At 43.1% G+C, this 22,369-nt stretch overlaps 1 protein-coding gene across 3 annotated transcripts in view; it reads left to right on the top strand.

The window, feature by feature from the left end:
• Positions 1 to 22,369, top strand: part of neto1l (neuropilin (NRP) and tolloid (TLL)-like 1, like) — a 29,887-nt gene continuing 7,518 nt past the window's right edge. For 2 of the 3 annotated variants that reach the window (XM_088363592.1, XM_088363593.1), the window contains exons 1-7: positions 4 to 509; positions 9,964 to 10,461; positions 10,630 to 10,686; positions 10,762 to 10,896; positions 10,971 to 11,219; positions 21,217 to 21,258; positions 21,369 to 21,496. In XM_088363592.1, coding sequence (XP_088219718.1) covers positions 10,434 to 10,461; positions 10,630 to 10,686; positions 10,762 to 10,896; positions 10,971 to 11,219; positions 21,217 to 21,258; positions 21,369 to 21,496 — 639 coding nt within the window. In that variant the 5' untranslated portion in view covers positions 4 to 509; positions 9,964 to 10,433. Of the gene's footprint in view, positions 510 to 9,963; positions 10,462 to 10,629; positions 10,687 to 10,761; positions 10,897 to 10,970; positions 11,220 to 21,216; positions 21,259 to 21,368; positions 21,497 to 22,369 lie in introns of all 3 variants that reach the window. The other variant, XM_088363591.1, reaches the window with a different exon arrangement.

The raw sequence follows: 22,369 nt of genomic DNA, 5'->3' as shown, positions 1-22,369 counted from the left end.
ACTGGGAACCATGGCACTGTTGGACAACTTTTCCCCGCACACCAGCCATAGCGGAGTTGCCGCACTTTTTTCTCCGGTAAAAGTAAATCCAAAGGCAAGATAGCCTTCATTATATTGTCTTAAGCTCACCTTTTTTGCTTTCTTCTGACCAGTGCTCATGCTAGGGCCTTCATCTGGGTCAGAATTTTCTTCAGGACCCAGGTCAGATTGAGTACTTTTTCTTTTCAAATATTTATCCATTGCTATTACCTGCACTGTCTCACTCGAGGATAACTATGAACTTCCTACTGCTAGAGTAGACATATCGCGCTGATACACTGCCCTCTATTGGAAGAGCATTTAATTGCCCTGTCTATCACTACATGCTTCTCACTTTGAACCAATTAGACGAAACTGGGCGCCACACCTGATGATTCGTCACGGCACACTTGTGTGCCGCGGCACAGCGGTTGGGAAACACTGTTCTAGATGACTGGATCTGATCACGACGACAAGAATCCTCGATACAGGTATCTGCGGGAATAATGTAGATTGGCACATTTATTAATTCCTGCAGCGAGGGGAAGAATTTATTAGATGGGTGTCTCTTCAAATCGATAACGACGTGCCATTTATCTGGCATTAGCATCTGCTGACTCGGCAGGCCCGATATCAGTGGTGCTCACATCGTCATTGCCATCGTTTGTTATAGTGCGGTCCGATCAGAAGTTATCGAGAGGGATTATGCTGCATTTTAGTTTTCCATCATCACTTTCATCATAGTTATCAGTCAAAGCACCGGCGAGTATTTTCAAAGCGTCTCAAATAGCTGTGGCGGTTGCCAAGGCCACACATGATCGATGCCTGCTGCACGTCTCCCATCACAAGCGCCGCTCCGATGTAATAACCAGCGTGATCCCTTTCCGAAACACTTCCTTTTTTTTTTTTAGTGTTTTCAAACACGGCCTATTCCTGGCAGCATTTAGACATCGACTGTCCACCGACAAAACGCAACACAAAGTGCCTTTGGGCAAATCAGGACTGAGTCAGCTATTGGAAATAAGGCAATGATGGCGCTTGAAGCACTTGATATGCAGGCATCTGCTTTGTGGCTTATCTCCACTGCTCAACTGTGCCGAGCAATTGCTGCTTGGCTGGCCCAAGTGAAAGAAAAAAAACTCCCCCACACCACAGCCTCACCCACTTCCACTCATTTTGTCTCCACTTGGCTTTTATTTTATGCCTGCTTGGAAGGACATTATTGCAATTGTTTCCAATCATGTCAATTGTAATTATATGGATGATTTCCTTTCCCCCGCTAATGTGAAAGCGAGTGTGGTGCTGTTCAAGCGCAACACACCAAGCATGGAAACAAATTCATGAAGTATTGAAAATGCATTTCAGGTGTCATGTTTTGAATATTTTGTTATATTATTGTCTGATACTCCTTTCTATGTACAACCTCAAAATGTACATCACATAATGTACTTTACAAATCAAAATTGAACTATAAATATTTTAAAAAATATATAGTTAGACTAAAAAAGAATATGTAATAAAATATTTTCACATCTGGCCTTGTAAATGAATTGAAAGCAAAGGGGGGGAAATGGTTGCTAAATGTGCTTACACACTGATGGGTGATGTGATGCCATTGATTTCACTCAATGACTGACTCAGCTACCCTGCAAGAAAGCGGGACGTAAACAAAAACTCTGGTCGCGGAGAGAGCAGTAATCTATGCCAAAAACAAAATGGTGTGTTTAAAGTAGAGACACCAACCTCCGGCGTTTGTGAATAAGCCAATCAGTAGACGCACATTTTACGATGGCAGCACGGAAGATGAGAGTGGTCCAACCGCGTGCGTGCGTGCGATTGCTAATTGCTGCTACCTTCACCGCGACACACCAATTTATCAGATACCACAGGCAGATCGAACCAATGACTCATGTCTAATCCCGCTGCTGACAAATCCCCCCCCCCAAGACTCGTTCTTGCCATTGCTGCCTTCAGATAGCATACGATTTATTAGCCGGCCGACTGTCACTCAACCAACGCTTCAATCTGTCTACAGATTTTGATGCAAAGGGGGACATAAAAAGTTTGATGTTTTTATTTGAGCGTATTACTACGAGGTTCTGCTTATGCCAACAACCTGCCATCTTCTTTCTCCTCACCCCATTGCTTGGCTTAATAAGCGACGGATACGCACGCTCACTCCCCGCAGAGATAGTGTCTGTTATTAAGCAAACGAGTTGCTGCTCTGTAGCTTTGACCATCAGATAGCTGTGATTGAACGTTAATGACAGTATTGCGCAGTAGCAAACAGCAGCAACGGCGTCTATCGTAAGAGGAACCTGTCTGTAGGCACAAATGCTAGCGCGGAAGCTTCTCTGCGTCTGACGTTAGGGAGGTTCGCTTCTGTTCACCAATGAGCATAATAAGGACAAATAGAAAATTGATGTCCGTCCGTGCTGCAGTCGAGCCCAGCAGCAAATGGATGTACAGCTATGAAAACATCTGTAGTACGACTTGATGACTCAGCAAGTCTTTGTATTGTTATGTTAGTATTTGCTTTTCACTTTTCACCTCAGTGTCTGTCATTGTCTCTATATCAATTGTCTAAGGTTAACTGCTACATTTGAAGAGCTCTTTAGCCAGCCTTGATGGAAGCTGCTCTTTGTTTTTTTTAGTGTGTCAAACATGACAAGACGGAAGAAAAACAACAGGTAGAATCCTTAATACAAGGCATGCCAACAGACATTGTGCTTGGCGCACTGCCCGCTACCATGAGAAGATTCTTTCATTTGGAGCAGGGGGGAGGGGGAGTTTTTCTTTTTAGGCCAAAAAAAATCACTATTTGAATATGAAATGTGTGTATTTTAGTCCATTGTGAGTGTTGGGAATTTATTAAAGCAATTGTTGATTGCAGTGTAACAACATTAAAGCAAATGGCAGCAGTTAGCATTTTTCTGCACCCTCTGCCAGCAAACATTGATTTCTTAGCGATGAGCTATTGCTCCCCCTCCTCCCATTCACAAAAAAAGTAACCCTAACCTTTCCATCTTCTGCCATTTGCAAGATAAAATGAACTTGCTGGCGTAACATTAATACTTTCCCAAACATTTTTCATCTCCAAATAGTGAGCAAGATGAGAAAGCAATTGGTCATGTGTTAAATACGGTCCATTTTTCAGAATTGCGGTTGAATCATAACAAAACATTTTTGACTCAAACACTCCCAACTAGGACTGGGCCGGTGTGAATGAATCTTGGGAGCTGCGAGACAAAAACAGCATGTTAGCGGAAATTGGAGATGGTGGCGTGTGGGTTGGCGGTGCACACGTGTCACCCCTGCCTGAAATCCATTAAGCCCTTGGTGGGCGCCGGTCAGTGAAAATATTAGTGAGGTAGAAGCTTTGTGTTGGAGGCAGAATTGTGACTGTGAAATGCACTGATGGGAACACGCTTCAAATGTTCGCTAATTAAAATTTAGCCATGCAAAGTGTGAAAAGGCGATGAAGGTGTAGGATCTGGTGCTGAGCCAAAAATAAGTCCAATTTGATTTATGTGAGTTAAAAGTACTTGAAAACAGGAAGTGAAGCAGCCTTCCACATTTATAGCCTGCTGTCAAGCTTACCTATTGTCTCTTGTCTCTTTAGGACACTGATGTCAAACTAGAGGCTCGGGGGCCAGATACGGGCCCAAAGACAAACTGTGCAAAATAAACTTTTCAAAATATTTGAACAGTTTTTACTAGTTTATGATTTGAAAGCTAGTTATTCATCAGTTTGTTGTGAAGCCTATACTGTATATCATATGAGACGTTTATACATTTATTTGGGTTGACAGTCATAAGGAAACTATGATGCGGACCGTGACAAAAATGAGTTTGACGCCTCTGCTTTAGGCGAAACTATTGACCAAAAGGCCGCAGAAATGTCTTTTGGCTCCAGAAAGATCCAAGGTACATTTTGGGCGTGACTATGTATATTACATTCTGCCAAGTCTTGGCCTGTAATCAGCTTGCATAAATCTCTTTGATGATGGCCACTGAAACATCTGCTGGGCCAATGAAACACATCCAGTGAGGCAATAAAATGTCTGGGCCAGCATATGAGAATGGCCTTGCGAGTCTCTCGAAAAAAAAAAGTTTGCCGCAAAATAATTGCGACAGTGCCATTTATGAAATCCGGGGATTGTACCGAATGGGAGCCGCGGCGGTTTTGTTATTGCTCTCAGTAAAGTGATATAATTCTCCCTCGGAGTCTACTCAGATCACCTCTATGAGCCATTTAAGACTGATTTTTGCACAAGTCGCTTTTACGGCGGTGTAAAATGTGATGGCACTCTTCTGAGCTTTTCCAACAGTTTGTTTCCATATGTGACAATATTGAGGTAAATCTTGTCAAGGCCTGCGGAAGGCCCGCGTTACATCACTGCTTATTGTATATGATGAATGCTGGGAACTCACACCACATTCTCCCCTCCTGTGCTGTATTGACGTCTATACTAGTTAATGGCTGGTGGTTGCCGAGGTAACGCACTTGCGTCACGATCCCGCGTTTCCAATCGCATTCTCTCCTGAAGGAAGAAGGCAACTTTGCCTGAATGTTGGAGCTTTATTGCACCTAATTAAATGCAAACTGTGCGTCTATGAGTTAAGGCCAGCCATTGAAAACAATAAAGTGGTGAAAAATAAACTTGGGAGAAGGTTGCGGTTTGATCAATTTTCAGACCGAGGTAATACATCCCCAACGGTCCAATGCGCTCGCCATGTGTCCCACTGAGTTAGCAGTCTGTAAGTGGTGTGGACCAGTGTGATAATTGATCCATTCTGTTGCTGTAAAAGGCGCCCGCAGAGCATGGCCAAGATGCGGCTTCAGAAAACATCCACAAATCCACAATGCGGAAATCTGCCCCATTCTTTGTCATAGTGTTCTTCACTGTGGATGAAGATGTCCTGCTAAGGTATAATAGGGATGTCAAAATAATTGCCAGTGTATTTGAGAGGGAGGCATGCTATAAGGAATATATATACTATATGTATATATATGTGTATATATATGTAGTATATATACTGATAAAATAAAAATGAATACGTACCCGTTATTAAAATTACTCCCGCTTGAGTGCTGAGGAGATTGATTCGATTAGCAGAAGTACATCTTGTAGCAAAGTAAAAATCATTGATTTTCTAATGGGCGGAGGGTGGAAGATATTTCTGTCCTGATTTATTATTTGTCCCTTCCAATATTTTGATTATTCCAAAGGATTTGAGAAAATGGCAAGAAGAGCTTGTATAAGAGGACATCCATCACGACGATGAATGTGCACTCATAAAACGATTAAAAGATCACAGTGGGATCATTTTTGGTACTTGATGAAATACTCCAAATTTATTTATTTAGATATTTTTTTATTCACAGTCAAACCACGGTTTTCGAGCGTCCCGGTTCTCGAACAAATCGGAATTCTAACGAAAAATTCGAGATTTTTTTGCTTCGGTTGTCGAACAAAATTCGGAGGTCGAACCTCGCGAGATGAGCCGAAAGGACCCGAGAAAACCCGACTGCGCGGCCCGGATGCCGACTGACTCCGTTCGTTATTGTATTTTCGTTACTTTGAGGATTGTATTAACCCCTAATCATGCCTCCAAAGAAAGCAAGTGGGAGCAGTAAACCATCCTAAAACACAAAGACGCTCTTAAAGCAATGCGACAGTGAGCGCCCGGCGTGCTGCGGTTGCGGACCAAATTAAGCTCCCTACGCACTTAGGTCCACTTAAATTTTGGAAAGTACATCAGGACTTTAAAAATATTTTCTAAATTTCAGCGACGGCTCTGTCACAATAATGCGACCAGCGCGGTGCAGTTGCGCGGTCGGCAGCCCTCTACGGTTGCGCGATCGTACGAAAATGCGCAAATGAAAAAAATGCTTAAAAAAGGCGTTTTTTTTTTTTTTTTTAGTCTTAGAACGGATTTTTTTTTTCCCATTATATGTATAATAGGGAAAATAGATTCGGAATTTGAACGATTCAATTCTCGAACCGCCTTCTGCAACGGATTGTGGTCGAAAACCGAGGTTTGACTGTATTTATTTATTCATTTATCTTTCCCAAACTAGTAACGTTTGCATGAGGATGCATACTTGTCTGCACGCGCGCACGTGTTAAATTTGAGTTAGTACGGGGCGGTGAAAAGCCTTTTACTCCCACTGCTGGCTAAGCCTCTGTTAATTCCACTAACCACCTTGGCCATCTTTTTCTCCAGTCATCATTAATCATCTCTCAGCACTCCTCTCCCCGCCCCCCCCCCCCACACACACACACACACACACACACACAAACACACACACACCTTGTCCTCTCCTTCATTTTCTTCCTCGTCAGTACATTTGCTCTTCTCTGCAGCCACGCTGCTCTGCCATTCCTGGCAGATCCTGCAAGGAGCAGATAACAGCGACATGCCTGATGGCCATAAAGTTGACAAAGAAGCCACCACGGAAGAATTAGACAAAAAAACGTCAGCGGCTATATTCCTGTTCACAGTGTCAGCTACAAAGCACTATGAAGCGTACACACACCATGAAAATTATTAAGCAGATTGTTTTCTTAATGGCCTCACCTTTGAAGCACAATATCCTCAATTTGCACTGAATATACAATGACCGTGGGTAAGAAAATGTATTCATTCAGATAGTGGATACACTTTTTTAACTGTACATGTATAGCGTGTTTATGGTATAAGGGAGAGGCAATATGTCAGGGGCCATCTGTTGAATGAATTATTGAATTAAGTGCCATATGCAGGCCTATATTTCTGCTAGGAATCCATATGTCGCTTTATTCTTGCTTCATGTCATTTTTTTCAAAAGTTATATTGCAACTTGAGTCTTGTCACTTAACACGTTTTAGCATTTTTTTCCCCTACCGCTTCAGCACCGTGTGCACTTGCTCATATTCTCCTCTGGATGAAGCATTATTTACCTGTGACATTTTCTAAAGTGACATCCTTGAGTGCTGTCAAATTGCAATTGTTTAAGTTGAAAAACATTCCCAGTCATATAGTGTAAAAGGTCAACCTGTTATTTGACTCCAATGCATCTGACTGCCACTTACTTCCCCCTGGCGTGCTTAAACATATGACAGTAAAAAAAAATTCCATTCACGTATCAAAAATGTTCGCCGCGACATTTTCACGCATCACGCCAGAGGCGGACCATTTAGTATTCTGGCTTCACTCATATCTGAACAAAACTGGGTCTCAGCGGTTGACCCCCCATCAGTAGTGTCATGTCATCCCACAGTGGCTTCTCCACCCACTGCCAAGTCGCTAATGAGGTCAAATCACCAATAACACAGTCAGTTTAGTCCAAGAGTGTAGGACATGGATCAGATCACAAGAGGGCACGCCATTCCAAATCCAGGACACCCATGAAGTGACATATCACATCTTCTGTCCATTAGGGCTTAGCTTGGAGAGACCAGCAGACATGTTGCTTTAGCCACCTCTGCTGGGCTCAGATGGGGCACCACAGTGCTTTCAAGATCACACTCAGTTGTTAACAAGGACACCTGAGTACAGAAGTTAAATTGCTTATAGTCCACTGGATCCAGGTGCAGAGCCAGAATAAAAGCTGCCCTGCTGCCAAAATACTCAGCCAGCTATTGTAGCACATCAAAAAGCTCATATTCCAACCGAGTCGGTGGTCACATTGACCGCTAATGCAACAATAGTGAACGACAAGATACTGTGAGCAGCTCATCATAAAGTTTTGTATTGTAAGGTGTTCGTTTTGCAGTCACAAAGCTTGCCAAATTTCTATTGTTGACTTTGCCTTTCAAATACAAAACCTTTGTGACATTACAGTGGAAGCAAAGTGAATATGCATCATGGTAGTTAATTGCAAAGATGGAGTTGGACCAAATCCCAAATCCATTAAATCACTCTTTGCAGCAGATTAGCCAGAGCTATATTAGCGGCAAATAGTTGTGGGATTTCCGACTCCCTCACGTGTTCACAAAGTGACCGCTGCACCTGTGCTGGTTCCCTCAAGCCAAACAATTGAGGGAGTGTTAAAGGCCTAGAGACATCCCCTTTTTTTTTTCAGTTAGAACGGAATTTGATAGAATGTATAAAGAAAACACATTTGCCGCATTGGAAATTAAAAACGGACACCGATTACTAAGAATAAAGCTAAAATTAAATGCCAGTTTATCGATCGGGTTCCGCACGCAGCCACACTGGTGGCGCCATTACTGTGACGTCACAAGTTGTACATCCGGATCTCAACAAACCCAAACAACATGGCAGATGATAGAGACAGCTCCGTTTCTAGCGGCAATATTAGCATCATTTTATCCGATTCAGAAACCTCTTTTGACGCAGAATATGATGAATCTAGCGGTTCACTTGGGCTGAGCTGAGCGCGTTTTCTGAATTGTGCCCCTCCCGTGACTCTGGTTAGGTTGGCATAGTAAAAAGTGCTCTTGGGGGCTTTAGAGTGCCGAGTTGATCTCGGCACATGAAGAAATGACCACCTGCAGAGTCCGGAAAGATGACAGTCAACCAGGCCACTGTGAACACGAGCACACAGCAGGCACGCACTGTCCGGTTCGTGGATCCTATCAGGCGAACGCAACCCATGTTGTCGTCCCGCGAACGAACGTACGCCAGGAGAATGGAAGGCACGGCTGGGCGAGCTGGGTTGGCCGCAAGCCTGGCCCGACGTCTCCGCGCTGGCCCCTCTTCTCTTTTTGTTTACATTCACTGAAGCTAAACGTGTACAACTTGACACGTCACTTCCGGCTGGTGGCTCGGTGCAGTCAAACTAAATTTAAATTATATTTTTCAGAGCAACAGCTTCCTTTTTGTTGTTTCGATCATCAATTTATATTTATAAGCCCATAAGCTAACTAAAACCGATTTATACATATACTGGTGTCTCTGGGCCTTTAAGAGGGCCACCTCAGGGACGGCATTTAATTATGACCATGAATTGAAAAAATAATAGGAGGTGGTAATTGGCAGCATTGTTGTTATTTTGCCTTTCCTGGACGTTACTTTTTTCTGATGGTCTATAAAATCAAAATTTTTCCCAAATTATCTTTAACAAGCTTTTTAGTTGCTTCTTCTTCTTTTTTATCGTCAAAAGGAGGAGGGGGGGATCATCCACGTGGTCGTAGCTTGAGGCCAGTTCATTTAATGGTGTTATTTTTAAGTCGATCCAAAGTGGGCTGTGAATGCTAACCAGTAACATTAGCATACATGAAGTGAGACGTAGAAAGCCAGACTTTGCAGTCCCCGTGAATATTTCTGAAGATGGATATTGTCTGCTAGATGCCAAAACTATTTCTGGAGCCTCTGCCCCCTCTGATCAGCTTTGTCATCTGGTGGGAGAGCCGCTGCACTCAGGGCTGCGTTCCAAAAGTAACACAATAAATACAAAATCAAAGTTACTCTAAGAAAACGGTAAATGTTTTTATGCAAAGATTAATCTTTTTTTTTCTTTGAGGGCCATCTGATAAGCTTGTCATTTTTTATTGTACACTTTCTTCCATCGTTTGGGCTCCCTTGTTTTTTTTGCTTACCTCGTAATTCTGCTTCAGCTCGAGATGACTTCTGCAGTTTATGCGGATGCGCGCACATGTACGCGCGACTCCCCCAACCTCAGCTTCTTCAATCGTGTATTTGATTTGCGATTTGTGAGTTGGTAGTGCGCGCGCGTGAGGATTGTGGCGCATTGGTCCGATGTGAATGAACGTGCGCGCTGGAGGAGACGGAGGAGGAGGAATTACAAAATAGGAAAGGGAGGGGGCGGGGTGGGGGGGGGGGGTCTACGAGAACTCCACTCGGCTGCAGAGACTCACTTGCCACAGTGCACGGCAGCAGACAGATGCACATTCTCCACATCGTCGGATTTTTCTGCAGCGGCACCAAATCCACCAAGAAAAACCAACTTGTCCTCTCCCCCCTTCCTTGCAGGATCTTTGCGCACAGCGGTGGCGACATGCTGAGGATGCGAAGATGAGCCTCGCGCGGTTCTCCGTGCTGCTGAAGCATCTCCTCTTCCTCTCTTCCTCCTGATGAGGGGAGCAAAGAGGACGAAAACAAGGCTGACTCATGTGTTCTTTCCCAAAAAGAAGCTCGCAAAGGTGGAGCGATTAGAGCTGGGCTCATGACGGAACTATTAATCCTTTCAGTGCACCAAAGAGGTTTGGAAACGTTTGGATGGAATTTGGACGAGTGTCTGCTACTAGAACTGTTTTTGGTCTTGTATGAAACCGGTGATTAGTTGTTATTCCCTGATGACTGCATTGAGGAGTTTTTGGTTTTTTTGGGGGGGGGGGGATGAGCATGTTTCCCTGAAACTCACGTCTTGTTTTCTCTCCTAAAGTACTCGCACATCTAAATGGAATTAGTTGAGTCTGCAGCCATTTGTGAAAGGAACAGACATGGTACATGGGCACAGCTTCCATCACGGTAAGCCAACCTCTTTTGTAAAAAAATGTTTGGCAACAATTTACACTGTTCATATAGCAAAATTGCAACATTAAAAAAAAAAAAATTGGGGGACATTTGGCCTTCTAATAGTTCAAATTTGGGGAAAGTGATTATTAAAAAAATGCAAGCTATTATTTCTCCTTCCAGTTGTTGCAAGTCTTCTTCTCCTTGGCTTGTCTGGTGCAACAAAAAGAGAAACATCAGGTAACCACCATAAACGTTTTATTTGCAGTAACAAATGACCAAAATAATAAGTGAGCCTTCCAATTTGTGTTTCAGTGAAAAACAATTCTGGCGTGAAGCCAGCTGGTGAGTGCGGAACGTGGGTGAAACAACCACAAGGAGGTCTCTTCACTTCTCCCAATTACCCCAACAAATACCCACCAGATACAGAGTGCGTGTACATCCTTGAAGGTAAAGCTCCTCTCCGCTCTTACGGAGATGACTAAGTGCCAAAAAAAGCTAAAAGAAGTTTCTGGTCATTTCAGCCCCGCCGAGGCAGTGCATCGAGCTGCACTTTGAAGATCACTATTCCATCGAGTCCTCTTGGGAATGTAAATTTGACAACATCGAGGTTCGTGATGGACCTTTCGGCTTCTCTCCCATGCTCGGACGCTATTGTGGTCAGCACAGCCCGCCAGATATCAGGAGTAGCGGCCGCTACCTGTGGTTAAAATTTGTGACGGACGGCGAATTGGAGGCGGTGGGATTTTCAGCCAATTACAACTTCACTGCAGGTAGCGTCAATTAGTTTGTTGCTCTTACTCAACACCTCAAAGTCTGTTTTCATAAACGTTGGTTTGATAATGACTTGTGTCCGAAGCCTTTAAGAGACTTAATTGTCATTTGCTAGCTTTGCTGTTTTTCACTGCTCTGCATCCTGACACATTGTCCTCAAAATCAGAGATGGAGAACATTTCCATAGTTTTTTCTTGGGTTCTACTTTTCTCGTCATGCTCTTGGCTTTATTGGTGTCAAAGCGAGCTCCGTCTGGACTGGGGATCGTTATGGCATCAAATGAATGGAATTACGTTTAGGATTACAGATGGATGAGACTATCATAAAGTGGCTAGGACCGTAAGATTGGAACTTGATAGGCTCAGGCCGGAAAATTGAAAAAGTGAATCGAAGAAATTGACTCTTCACTCTGTGGTGTGGCGGTGCTAACCTCGGCAAAGTCAAGTTTGGGCTCACTTTTGCTTGAATTCCCAAAGTATGGGGATCAAAATGGAGTCCATATGCATTGTCGTTTAAGTTACAGTATAAATGAAACAGATCTTTCTTAGCAAACATTGTCCTACATTGATGTGGCATATGTGAAAGGAGCGGTCACCCCAGACCAGACCAGACCAGAGCAGATAGTAAGCAAACACGAGTTCTTTTCTTCTCCGCTGGTTCCTGCAGCTCGGTGACTGCAGGTCACATCCACGAGACTTGCATCGAATTATTTGGCTGTTTATCGTCATATCTAGAAGCGTCTCGATTAATCGGCATCTAATCGATGATCAAATGAATCGATTAATCCACATCTAATGATCAAATTAATCGATAATCATTTTTGATCATCGAATAATCGTTTAGATACCTTTTTTCATTTTCAGTTGTCCAAATCCTCAAAATTTCAGCTTTTTGGCAGTTAATATTAATCCGATTTCTATAGTACTCACACAAGTAATTATTGATGCATCGTCAAAATAATTGAGAAATAATCGTAAGTGTGAGCCCTAAAGATTCCCTCAACATCACAGATTTTTTATTTTTTTTACTAATCCCCGCTTTTACTTCATGTGACTCCTTAGCCATCACACTCCCGTGTCACATTTTATTGGTTTGCTCGCAGCAGTTAAAACGCAGCCCGGAATGTTGGCCGCTTTATCAGATGACGAGCCTTCACTCCGGACACAACCAGTCAGTGTTTATCACCCTGGTGGAATCTACTCGCCGTTCAGCATGAGAGGCCTAATATTTATTTCCTTTGGCCCTTTGGGTCGCTCGCCGCCAATTACCTCGCAGATCAATCGGAGGCTGAGCCTGCCATCTTCCTCTGTGGTTGGTTTGTTAGCCAGGCCTGCTGTTCAGCCACAGATGTTGCGTGTTTTTTTTTTTTTCAGTGTTGGCCGGACATTGCTGATGTAGCTTCATGTAATGCAAATCAATGTGGCTTATTTGTTGTTTGTTTGGAAAAAAAAAAAAACGTCACCGATTTTGGCTGCCATCCATCCTTTGCTAACCCAGATGGCCACAATGGAGCTACCTACTATGTATTCACGCAGCGTTTACAACACACCACGCGTTGGCTCTTTGCTCTCGCAACCGCATTGGAAATTAGCTCGCTGATGTGTTTAGCTTTTTTTTTTTTTTCCCAGCCGCTCTGAGCAAACTGTTTGTGTGTTTTCACGAACCTATCAGCATGGTGGATCTTTGCGCTCTCACGCTGCGAAGCCTCTCTTGCTACATTGTGCCTTATTAAGTCAACAGTGAGACGTGTGTGTTTGTGTGTGTGTAACTTCTCAAACATTCGACTAACTTTTTGATTGCCTTCCAAGATAAATAACTTCCAGGAAAAGTAGCAGAGTTGACGAATGTTTCCTTTTCATTATCCACACTTTGCTCCTCGATTTTCTTCCATCACAGTTTTGGCAGCGACGCAAACTCGGCTCTGCCAGCTTATCATCTAAGAGCAAATGTCCGATTCTTTGGGGACCTTAATCACATTTGGCATCCGGCTAATCCAATGGCCAGTAACGGACAGTTTTTTTTGTCTCTCGGCAGGAAGAACGATGCCAGTATTTGTGGTCACGCTGTGATGGGATTATGATTATTAAATGCAAGTCATCGACCACATTTCAGCAGGAAGCGGAAGCTCGTTGATAGATTTGGCTTTCCGAGTCCAAGCTCCAGTCCGCCTCTCAACTGACTAGCTTGGATTGTTTATAGCTCACCCCTGACCTGAAAATGGATGGAGGTCCACGTAGTATTATCTCGCTTGGTAATTGATGAAAGAGCTGGCAGGAAAACAAGTAAACATGTTTGTTGTCAGCTGTCAAGACTAAACAGTCCGCAAATCCTTTTGAATCTTGAAGCCCGAAGCGACTTTATTTTTCAACCAATGAGTGTACATAGTCAATTAAGAATGTCTCCCCTGTTTAAAAAAAGGTGGCAAAGTCAAGTTGTTTTTCTTTGGCCAACCGCTGCTCCGAGCCGCGCAGCCTCGCTGGATTTTTCATTTTCCATTTGGCAAGCACGGTTAATCATAGCACCACCATACAATGCACGTGGTCACACAGTCACTGCCGCTGCCTCTTATTATTCCCCCATGCTGGAAAATGTACATTGAGGAGCATCGCTGAAGGAAACGAAAAAAAAATAAATAAACATGCCACAGTGCCGCAATGTGCCCATGCGGGCCGCAGGCATAAGAGATCAAAATGGAAAAAAAAATACAGTCAAACCTCGGTTTTCCACCACAATGCGTTCCAGAAGGTGGTTCGAGAAGCGAATCGGTCGAATTCCGAATCTATTTTTCTTATTACAAATAATGGAAACATTTTTAATCCGTTCCAAGACAAAAAAAAACCCGCCTTTTTTAAGCATTTTTTTTCATTTGCGCATTTTTGTCCGATCGCGCAACTGCAGCGCACCTCCGAACGCGCAACCGTAGCGCGTCGCCGACCGCGCTGGTCGCATTATTGTGACAGAACCTTTGCTGAAATTTAGAAAATATGTTTAAAGTCCTGATGTATTTTCCAAAATTTAAGTGGACCTAAGTGCACAGGGATCTTAATTTTGTCCGATCGCGCAACTGCAGCGCACCGCCGAACGCGCAACCGTAGCGCGTCGCCGACTGCGCAACTGCACCGCGCTGGTCGCATTATTGTGACAGAGCCGTCACTGAAATTTAGAAAATATTTTTAAAGTCCTGATGTACTTTCCAAAATTTAAGTTCACCGCAGTGCGCAGGGAGCTTAATCTGGTCCGATCGCGCAACCGCAGCGCGCCGGGCGCTCACTGTCGCATTGCTTTAAGAGTGTCTTTGTGTTTTAGGATGGCTTTACTGCTCCCACTTGCTTTCTTTGGAGGCATGATTAATACAATCCTTAAAGTAACGAAAATACAATAACAACGGAGTCAATCGGCATCCGGGTCGCGCGGTCGGGTTTTCTCGGGTCCTCCCGGCTCATTTCGCGAGGTTCGACCTCCAAATTTTGTTCGACAACTGAAGCAAAAAAATCTCGAATTTTTTGTTCGAATTCCGATTTGTTCGAGAACCGGGACGTTCGAAAACCGAGGTTTGACTGTAATACAAATGGCAGGATTGCTGTGCTGATCGCCGATAAAAAGATGTGGCTGCTCCTCAAGTCTTTTATTTGAATATTCATCAAGCTGACACTGGCTTTTCTCACCACCAAGTGTCTGATTAGTTTGCGTCTCCTTCCCTGACCACAGAGCGTTGTATTCAAAACAACCTTGCATCAAAGACACATTCCTGGAAAGTGCTTTGAAAAAGGGAACCTACTCACGATCAGTTAAAGTATTGACTTTTTTTTTTGTTTTGTTTTCTTTCATTACCCAGCACGAACCAAAGTGCAGGGTTTCATTCCCTCAAAGTGAATCGACCTCTTTTTTTCCCCCCTTCTGATATCTGATTAAAATTCTCACAGCAATGTAGTCGAGTCACATTCACACCAAGCCAATTTGAGAAAATTAAAAATCCCTTTAAAAGACGTGCTTATCTCCTTTCCGGCCGACATCTTTATGTAAGCCAAGTGACGCATGACTGCTTCAATGAAGGGCCGATCCCTGGGTTGGTATAAATACGCTTTTCAATTTAGATAGTAGCGATCGCTGAATGGGCCCTTGTGTCGGAGGAGCGACATCTTGTTCATTTAGGACTCGCTGCAGCTTTGACCACACATTGCAAAGAGTCACCTGCTTCCGCTTATGCCAAGATACGCATCACTCGATTTAATGGTGTCTAAAATCGGAATGTTTGTAAATCCAAGATGTTTTGTTATCTTCTCCACCCACTCATTTGCTTGTTTACCTGAGGCAGTGTTAAGCAACCTTGTAATTATGCCGCCACTCTCCTCTCATCTATACCCAAAAATATGCCACCATTTTGTGGATTGAAAGATTCCTATTCCACTTTTCGGACACACATCAATCGTATTGTCTGGCACGATGTGCTTTTACCCTCGAAAATTGTAATAATATTGATGTAGTGTCTTCTAATATGGAGAATTGCATATGTCTCATTGCCATGGCAACACCTACTTGTGTAGCCCATCATTTTAGTGTGTTAGCACTAGCATTAGCCGTGCATAATAAGCATCATATAAGCTTGGATTCAAATTGGAGGCTTGAAAAAAACATTCTATGACATTGATGTCTCACAACATAATTCATTTTATGTACTTTTAAAACTTTGAGTCATTAATGTCAGATACAGAGTGCCCATTAATTTCCATCACCTGAGTTGTTTGTAGCTACTCACTGTCTCGAATTTGATCATCTCACTGAGCTACTTGTGATGTATTTTGTGTCATGTCACGTGAAGGAGCGGGCTGAAACATTCCCTCGAGCTCTCACTTCTTGTCATCTCTCTTTGCCAAAACAAATTTAATACCTCATTGTGTTATGCCATGCATCCCTGACTACAATTTGTGCTGATTTTATTTTTTTTGCAGCTGACAGCTTAATACACACAGTTTACGACGTTATAAAAATATGAAGAACAGCTTATCTAGTAAACGTACGCCGACAACCTACTCACGCTGGCATCGCAGCAGTTTTATTATTAGAACTGTTATTACTTGACACAATGTAACATGTCAGTAGTCTATAATTAGTTAAAATCTTAAATGAGTCATAAACACAGCTATAAATAAATTACTGGATTTTTTTACAACTAAAATGGAGGTTAGTCAGAGAATAAGGACTTACCATGAGATAAATAAATACAATTTAATTAAAGGTGACTCACAAAAGACATAAAAGTCTTCTGACAAAAAGTAGTTTATGATATAATTTCAACATTTTCTTGTTTTCTAGCGAGTGGTGCGACCTGTTGCGTAACGCGCTAGCCGCGTGAGAGCTTAGCCACCATTAATCTCGTCATTTGGCTCCTCGGCGTGCCGTGTCAAACGTAAATTGTACTTATTTCACTTACTTCCACGGAAGCGCTATATTTAAACTGTGAAATAATATAAACGATAAAGACTGAGCATAGTGGGGAAAATGTGTTAGCGTCCTTTGGGGGGAAATTTGATGTCTCTTTTTTTCTGTTTTTATATGGCGGTGCTCGACTGTTACGGACTTGTATGTCGCGGTGCCCTTGCGGCGAAATGCCAAGGGCTCGCATTTGGCCAGCATTTGTTTGGTGTTTGTGGCAGGCGAGCGTCCTCCTGCCAAGTAGGTCTGAGCCGCGCTTAAAACTGCAAAGGCAAAAAAGGGCTTCCGATTGGTTTGAGATAAATGAGGACACGTTAACACTTTTGCTCTGCAGTCATCCCTTTGCTCTTTTTTATTTCGGCTAGGAAGTGAAGAGATTGAAAAACTATGATCAAGTAGAATACAAATAAGCTTTTTGTTATTATTTGATAAAAAAAAAAAGGTCACCATGTCAACTCTTGATAAAGTTTGGCTGCATGTCCCTCAAATGAACTCCGATTTTAATTAAATAATATGACATCAAAAACCAAATGACTTCATACAGTAGACTTGGCAGATAGGTTTGGATTTTTTTTATTCTTTTTTTTTGAGAGGGGATTGAAGCAACCAAATCTTACTGTAATCATCCGGATTATAAAGACAAATCAGTTTTGTGTTGTGCCGTGTTTAGGAACACAAGTTGACACATTTTTGCATTCCGCTGGAAAATGAATGGAGGGAGGAAATCCTGATTTGAGCAAAAAAACAAAAAAAAAACAGAGATAGTGGTGGTTAGCCGTTCTGCTCCAGGTGACAAATGTTTAAGCAGTGGCGGAGGTTTGTTTTTCCTCGGCTGTTGCTTATCATGTTGGAACAAATATTGCCTTTCCACAATGATTATAATCCATTTTATTAAAAAAAAAAAAAAAAAGTTCAGCAGCACACAAGGGTTAGCTACATTATAGTTTTGCAGTTTTACAATAAAGATTAAATCCAGTTGATATCACACAAGTTAGACAAAAAAAAAAAAAGAACTTTCCCTGTCACCTCCAAGAATCCAGACTTGGCTTTGCTATATTTTATGACCATCCCAAACACAAGGTACACATATAGATGAGCCCTCAAGGACACTTGCACAGTGAGCCCATTGCTTGAGATTGATTATGGATTCAGTTTAGTGGGCAGCTTCGACTTCAACTCAGGGTACCAGAAAAAAGAGGTAGGAGGGGTGACAAAGATGCTGTATTTGTGCATTTATAAGAACAGTCATGATGAAGGTGTGCCAAAATGCAACATCTGGAAATTTTTCACACTGGTCGCACATTGATGTCTTGATATAGCGTGCTATTGATTTTTGCCTGCTGCAGTCAAGTGAGATGTCAATCCAAGTAGATGAAAGCAGAGTGATGGTAGCTCAAATATCAAAAGATTACAGAACAGTTGGAATCAACATATTCCGAATTTTTCATATAGATTTTCATAGGAAAAAAATGTTTTGTTTATTGTTTATGTTGCTTGTCTTGGCACTGCATTCACAATCCATCTTGGTCCAAAAATAATTTGCTGACTGGCGCGCGATTCCTCAATCTACCAATCGTGACAATTTGGCAAAATAAAACTGTTTGGCCTGGAAACAGCAATGTTTGAAAAATCCTTTGAAAAAAAAAAAGTAGGTGGCCAACCTTTATTTTAAATGACCAAATTTCCTGCCCCCGCTTTTTCTAGTATTGATTGGCACATATCGTGTTAATCGTTTATGTTGGCAACCAACAATTAAGTTGCATCTTGAAATCAACGCAGCCTTAAGTGTCTTTAAGCGTCATATTTGGCTTTGGCGCCTGATTGTATTGGCTGCTGACGAAAGTGTCTTGGGCTGCAGTTGATCACTCCAGCTGGTCAAATGGAACCAGATTTTTGACATGTTTGAGCCTCCGTTCTGCCCCCTGCGGGTCGTGGAAAATATGCAATGCTGAGTCTGTTGCCCCGTCTTCTTTTGCTGACAATCAGATGAAACGCAATCTTGAAGAAGCAATCGAGAGTCTCAAACTCGGTTTGCGCAAATGTCCCTTAATGTCGCTTTGTCTCCCTCGGTTATGCGGCGTAATAAGTGATGTGTTGATTTATCGCACGACACTTTCAATCCTAATGGACGTTGGATTGAATATGTCTCACTTAGACAGAAGCAACTGTGATGCTAAGTGCTCCTCCAGGAGGTTGCTCCCCAGGACCCATTTTGTCTTCTCCACTGAAAAACGTGTGTAACCGTGCTTACATTGGTTCTCTGCTTCCACGCGCATGCTAGCGCTCACGCACACACACCTAAGGCAGTCTTCAAATCAGGATCAATAATGCATCACCCCAAGCACGAGTTCACTCGCAAGGGCGACGATCAAATTCCGTGCCCTCCAAGCTGATAATTCTGACGACTCAGAACTCCCCCAGTGGTGCATTTGGAGCTCAAGGGTGTGTTTGTGTTATGATCCTTTCAAAGCAAGCCAAGGTCAAGCTTTGTGTCCACGTAAGTGTGAAGAACAATGGCTCCAACTCCCTGTGGTGAGAATAGATCAAGTCAAATAATTAAATAAATAAAATAAAATAAAAATAAATAAATAAGGAAAGAATAATAGTTATATAATGGAAATATAATAATAATAATAATAATAATCAATAAATCTTTTTTAAAAGCTGGCATTGTGCAGATGTTCCTAACACAAGGTCTCTGTAGTCTCTCTTAGCACCGCCCCCATTTTCCTCCTTATTCTCTCATATTTTCTCGATGCCTGTTGACTCGCGGTTCTACCTGCCGTGATTAATGACATCACTTCATTAGTTTGATCAACCACTTAAGTGGACATTATTAATCAGACGCTTATTCAAATGTCACAGCGGAGTCACTGAGAGGAAATGTGGCCCACTGGGAAATTGACTTGTGTGTGAGTGTGTGTGTGTGTGTGTGTCTGTGTGTGTGTGTGTGTGTGTGTGCGTGCGTGCGTGCGTGCGTGCGTGCGTGCGTGCGTGTGTGCGTGTGTGCGTGTGTGTGTGTGTGTGTGTGTGTGTGTGTGTGTGTGTGTGTGTGTGTGTGTGTGTGCGTGTGCGTGTGCGTGTGCGTGTGCGTGTGCGTGTGCGTGTGCGTGTGTGTGTGTGCGTGTGTGTGTTTGTACAAGAGAGATTGCCGGGATATTGCAACATGCTGCCAACCCCGAGACTCATTCACATTTTTTATTTTTGGCTTTCATTCATTCACATGTAGAGAGAGCATTGGCACTTACTTTTCAATTCCCAGTTAGAGTGACTCATTAATAAAACGTTGTGTTTTGCCTCTGATAGCGCAGCACCACCAGAAAGTCATGCTTATTAGGAATTTACATTGTTGGCTGCTTACTTAAAAATATGAACACGTCGCAAAGCAAGTTAATCAGCGCCTAATAAAAATTTGAACGTCTGGCTGCTGACATGAATCAACTTCGCAATGCTGTGAGCGTTGTAAACATGATGTTAAGCGACGGGTGATTTGTTTTGATCATTCAGCCTTTGAATATTTCCTCACTTGTCGTATTTCCCCGCGTTAGCCTCTGCTTACATGTTTGAATTTGTATAGCAACATGGAAATCTGTGTCCCCGGTTCTAAAGAGAGCATTTTCCACTGTTGCAAAAGGGTAAATACAGTAAGCTCCAGAAGATTACACTCTTAGCTGAGCTTTATGAAGAGAGCAGAGGGTGTGGCGATGCGTGGATGTGCTCTGAATGCCATGCCACGCAAGACGAGGGAGGGAGCTGCATGCAAGGGAGCATGAATAGAATTGTATAGTACACACACCTCCACACAAACCCACCCACCCACACACACACACACACACACACACACACACACACACACACACACACACACACACACACAGGCCAGATGTCAGCGAATGCAGTCGAGTGAAAGAGAAACATCTTGCTGACCCTGCTGTTTTACTACTGGGAAGACGGTGTCGCGACGTATCCTGCGGCGTCGCAAAATGCGGGTTAACTCGTTCAGTACTGTTGACGAGAATAGACGTCAAATATCACTTTGTATTGGTCGGGCAGCGAATGAGTTCAACAAAGTACCGATAGATGAAATGGCGGCCTCCTGATTGAAATTCAACAGTCCTCGTTTTAAGAGGTCAAAGGTCACACGAGAGACATTTATAAACGCAGCAGCCTCTTTAGGGGCACCTGTGTTGCCATGTTGGGATAGCGGCGCACCACTTCATGTTGCGTGTATCTCGCCGAGGTGGCTCGGCCTTGTGACAGCGGCCGGTTAAGTGATACCGGGAACCAATCATAAATCTCCTGCGCGGGCAGCACGCAAGACCTGAAGGTCGCTGATTCATTAAATGTTCTTCCTCTTTGACTTTCGTCTTCCTCCCTGCCGCATACACCCACATATCTTGGAGGAGGCTAATGGACTTGGAGAAGAGCACCTTTGCAATATAGTCGTTAAAACTTATTTACAGCTTTTACATACGAGCAGCATCACAGTGGTCCACTTCCTGCTGAAATGAGACTTTGGGGATATTGCGTTCCAGTTGACTCCATCCCCTGCTTTCTCCTCAGATCCAGACTTTGCAGATTTGGGAATACCGCCACCTCTGCCCTGTAGGTACCCCCCCTCTCTCTCATTTTCAATTATAAAAACAAGTATTTAATTGAGTTGCCCTGACAACACTGCCGTGTTTGTTTGCGTGTCGTCGGTGTGTGTGTTTCAGCATGTCAGTACAACATGGTCGGTCCGGAAGGTATCGTGGAGTCTCATCAGATCACCAGAGACGGGAAGGCTGGCGCCAACGAGGCCGTCGACTGCAAATGGTACATCCAGGCGCCACCGCACTCCAAGGTGAGTCGGCAGGAGTCGTATCGACAAAAACGCTTGTGGTCTACAAGGTTGAGCAATCATTCCATCTGTCCATTTATAAGTCTTAAAGTGAAATTTTCGCTCATTTATTCATCAGGAAAGGGTTATTGTCGGATTCTGTGGGTTTTTTTTCCGTCTTATTCATTTCCATTCAGCCTCCCAGCGCATCAACTAAGAAGAGGGTCAGAGGGTTGCATCAGCAAACCTTGATATTACATGTGAGCTGTCTGCAGCTGTCAGCACTTTCCCAAAGTGGGTATTCATGGCTGCAGGGCGGGGGAGGGCGGCTGCCTCGTTGAGGGTCAGACACTTCGTCATGTAAGGTCACTACATTTTTTTCAGTTGCCAGGAAAAACAGACGGCAAGAGTATGAAGCGTTTAGGCTTATTAAATAGCTGTTCTCCTAAGAGGACACGAGGACATTTGCTTCCCTGCTTCCCTGGGGCTTGCCCTATCTAAATATCCATCACTCGCAGATTTACGGTTTATGGCTCAACAGGATAGGTTTAAATAAATACATGAAATAAATTAAAAAATGCATGGCTATGACTAGTAGGCTACTTTGCTCTTATGACTATCTCTGGGTCACATATCTGCCCAATGCCCTTGTTTCCTCGCATGCATGTGCTTTTTGACTCTCTTCTATACAATTCCACAAAGTCTATGGAACATCGGCGTAAAGTAGTGCATTTTTGTACAAAACAATATACAATTAATTCCTTTGTCAAACAAGGGTTCCAAGATATACCTGTTGAATAACATCATGGAAATACTATGTTTTCTTAAGATGGAACCCAAGAAAAAAAACATGCAATGAAAACAGCAGAGGCCCCAGTATTGAACCCTTTGGAACAC

This window comes from Syngnathus floridae, chromosome 20 (genome assembly GCF_059516105.1).
Source record: "Syngnathus floridae isolate MCC-2025c chromosome 20, RoL_Sflo_1.0, whole genome shotgun sequence".
Classification (NCBI taxonomy): Eukaryota; Metazoa; Chordata; class Actinopteri; order Syngnathiformes; family Syngnathidae; genus Syngnathus; species Syngnathus floridae.
The sequence above is the reverse complement of the archived record's forward strand: the minus strand, read 5'-3'. Positions and strand labels throughout refer to the sequence as shown.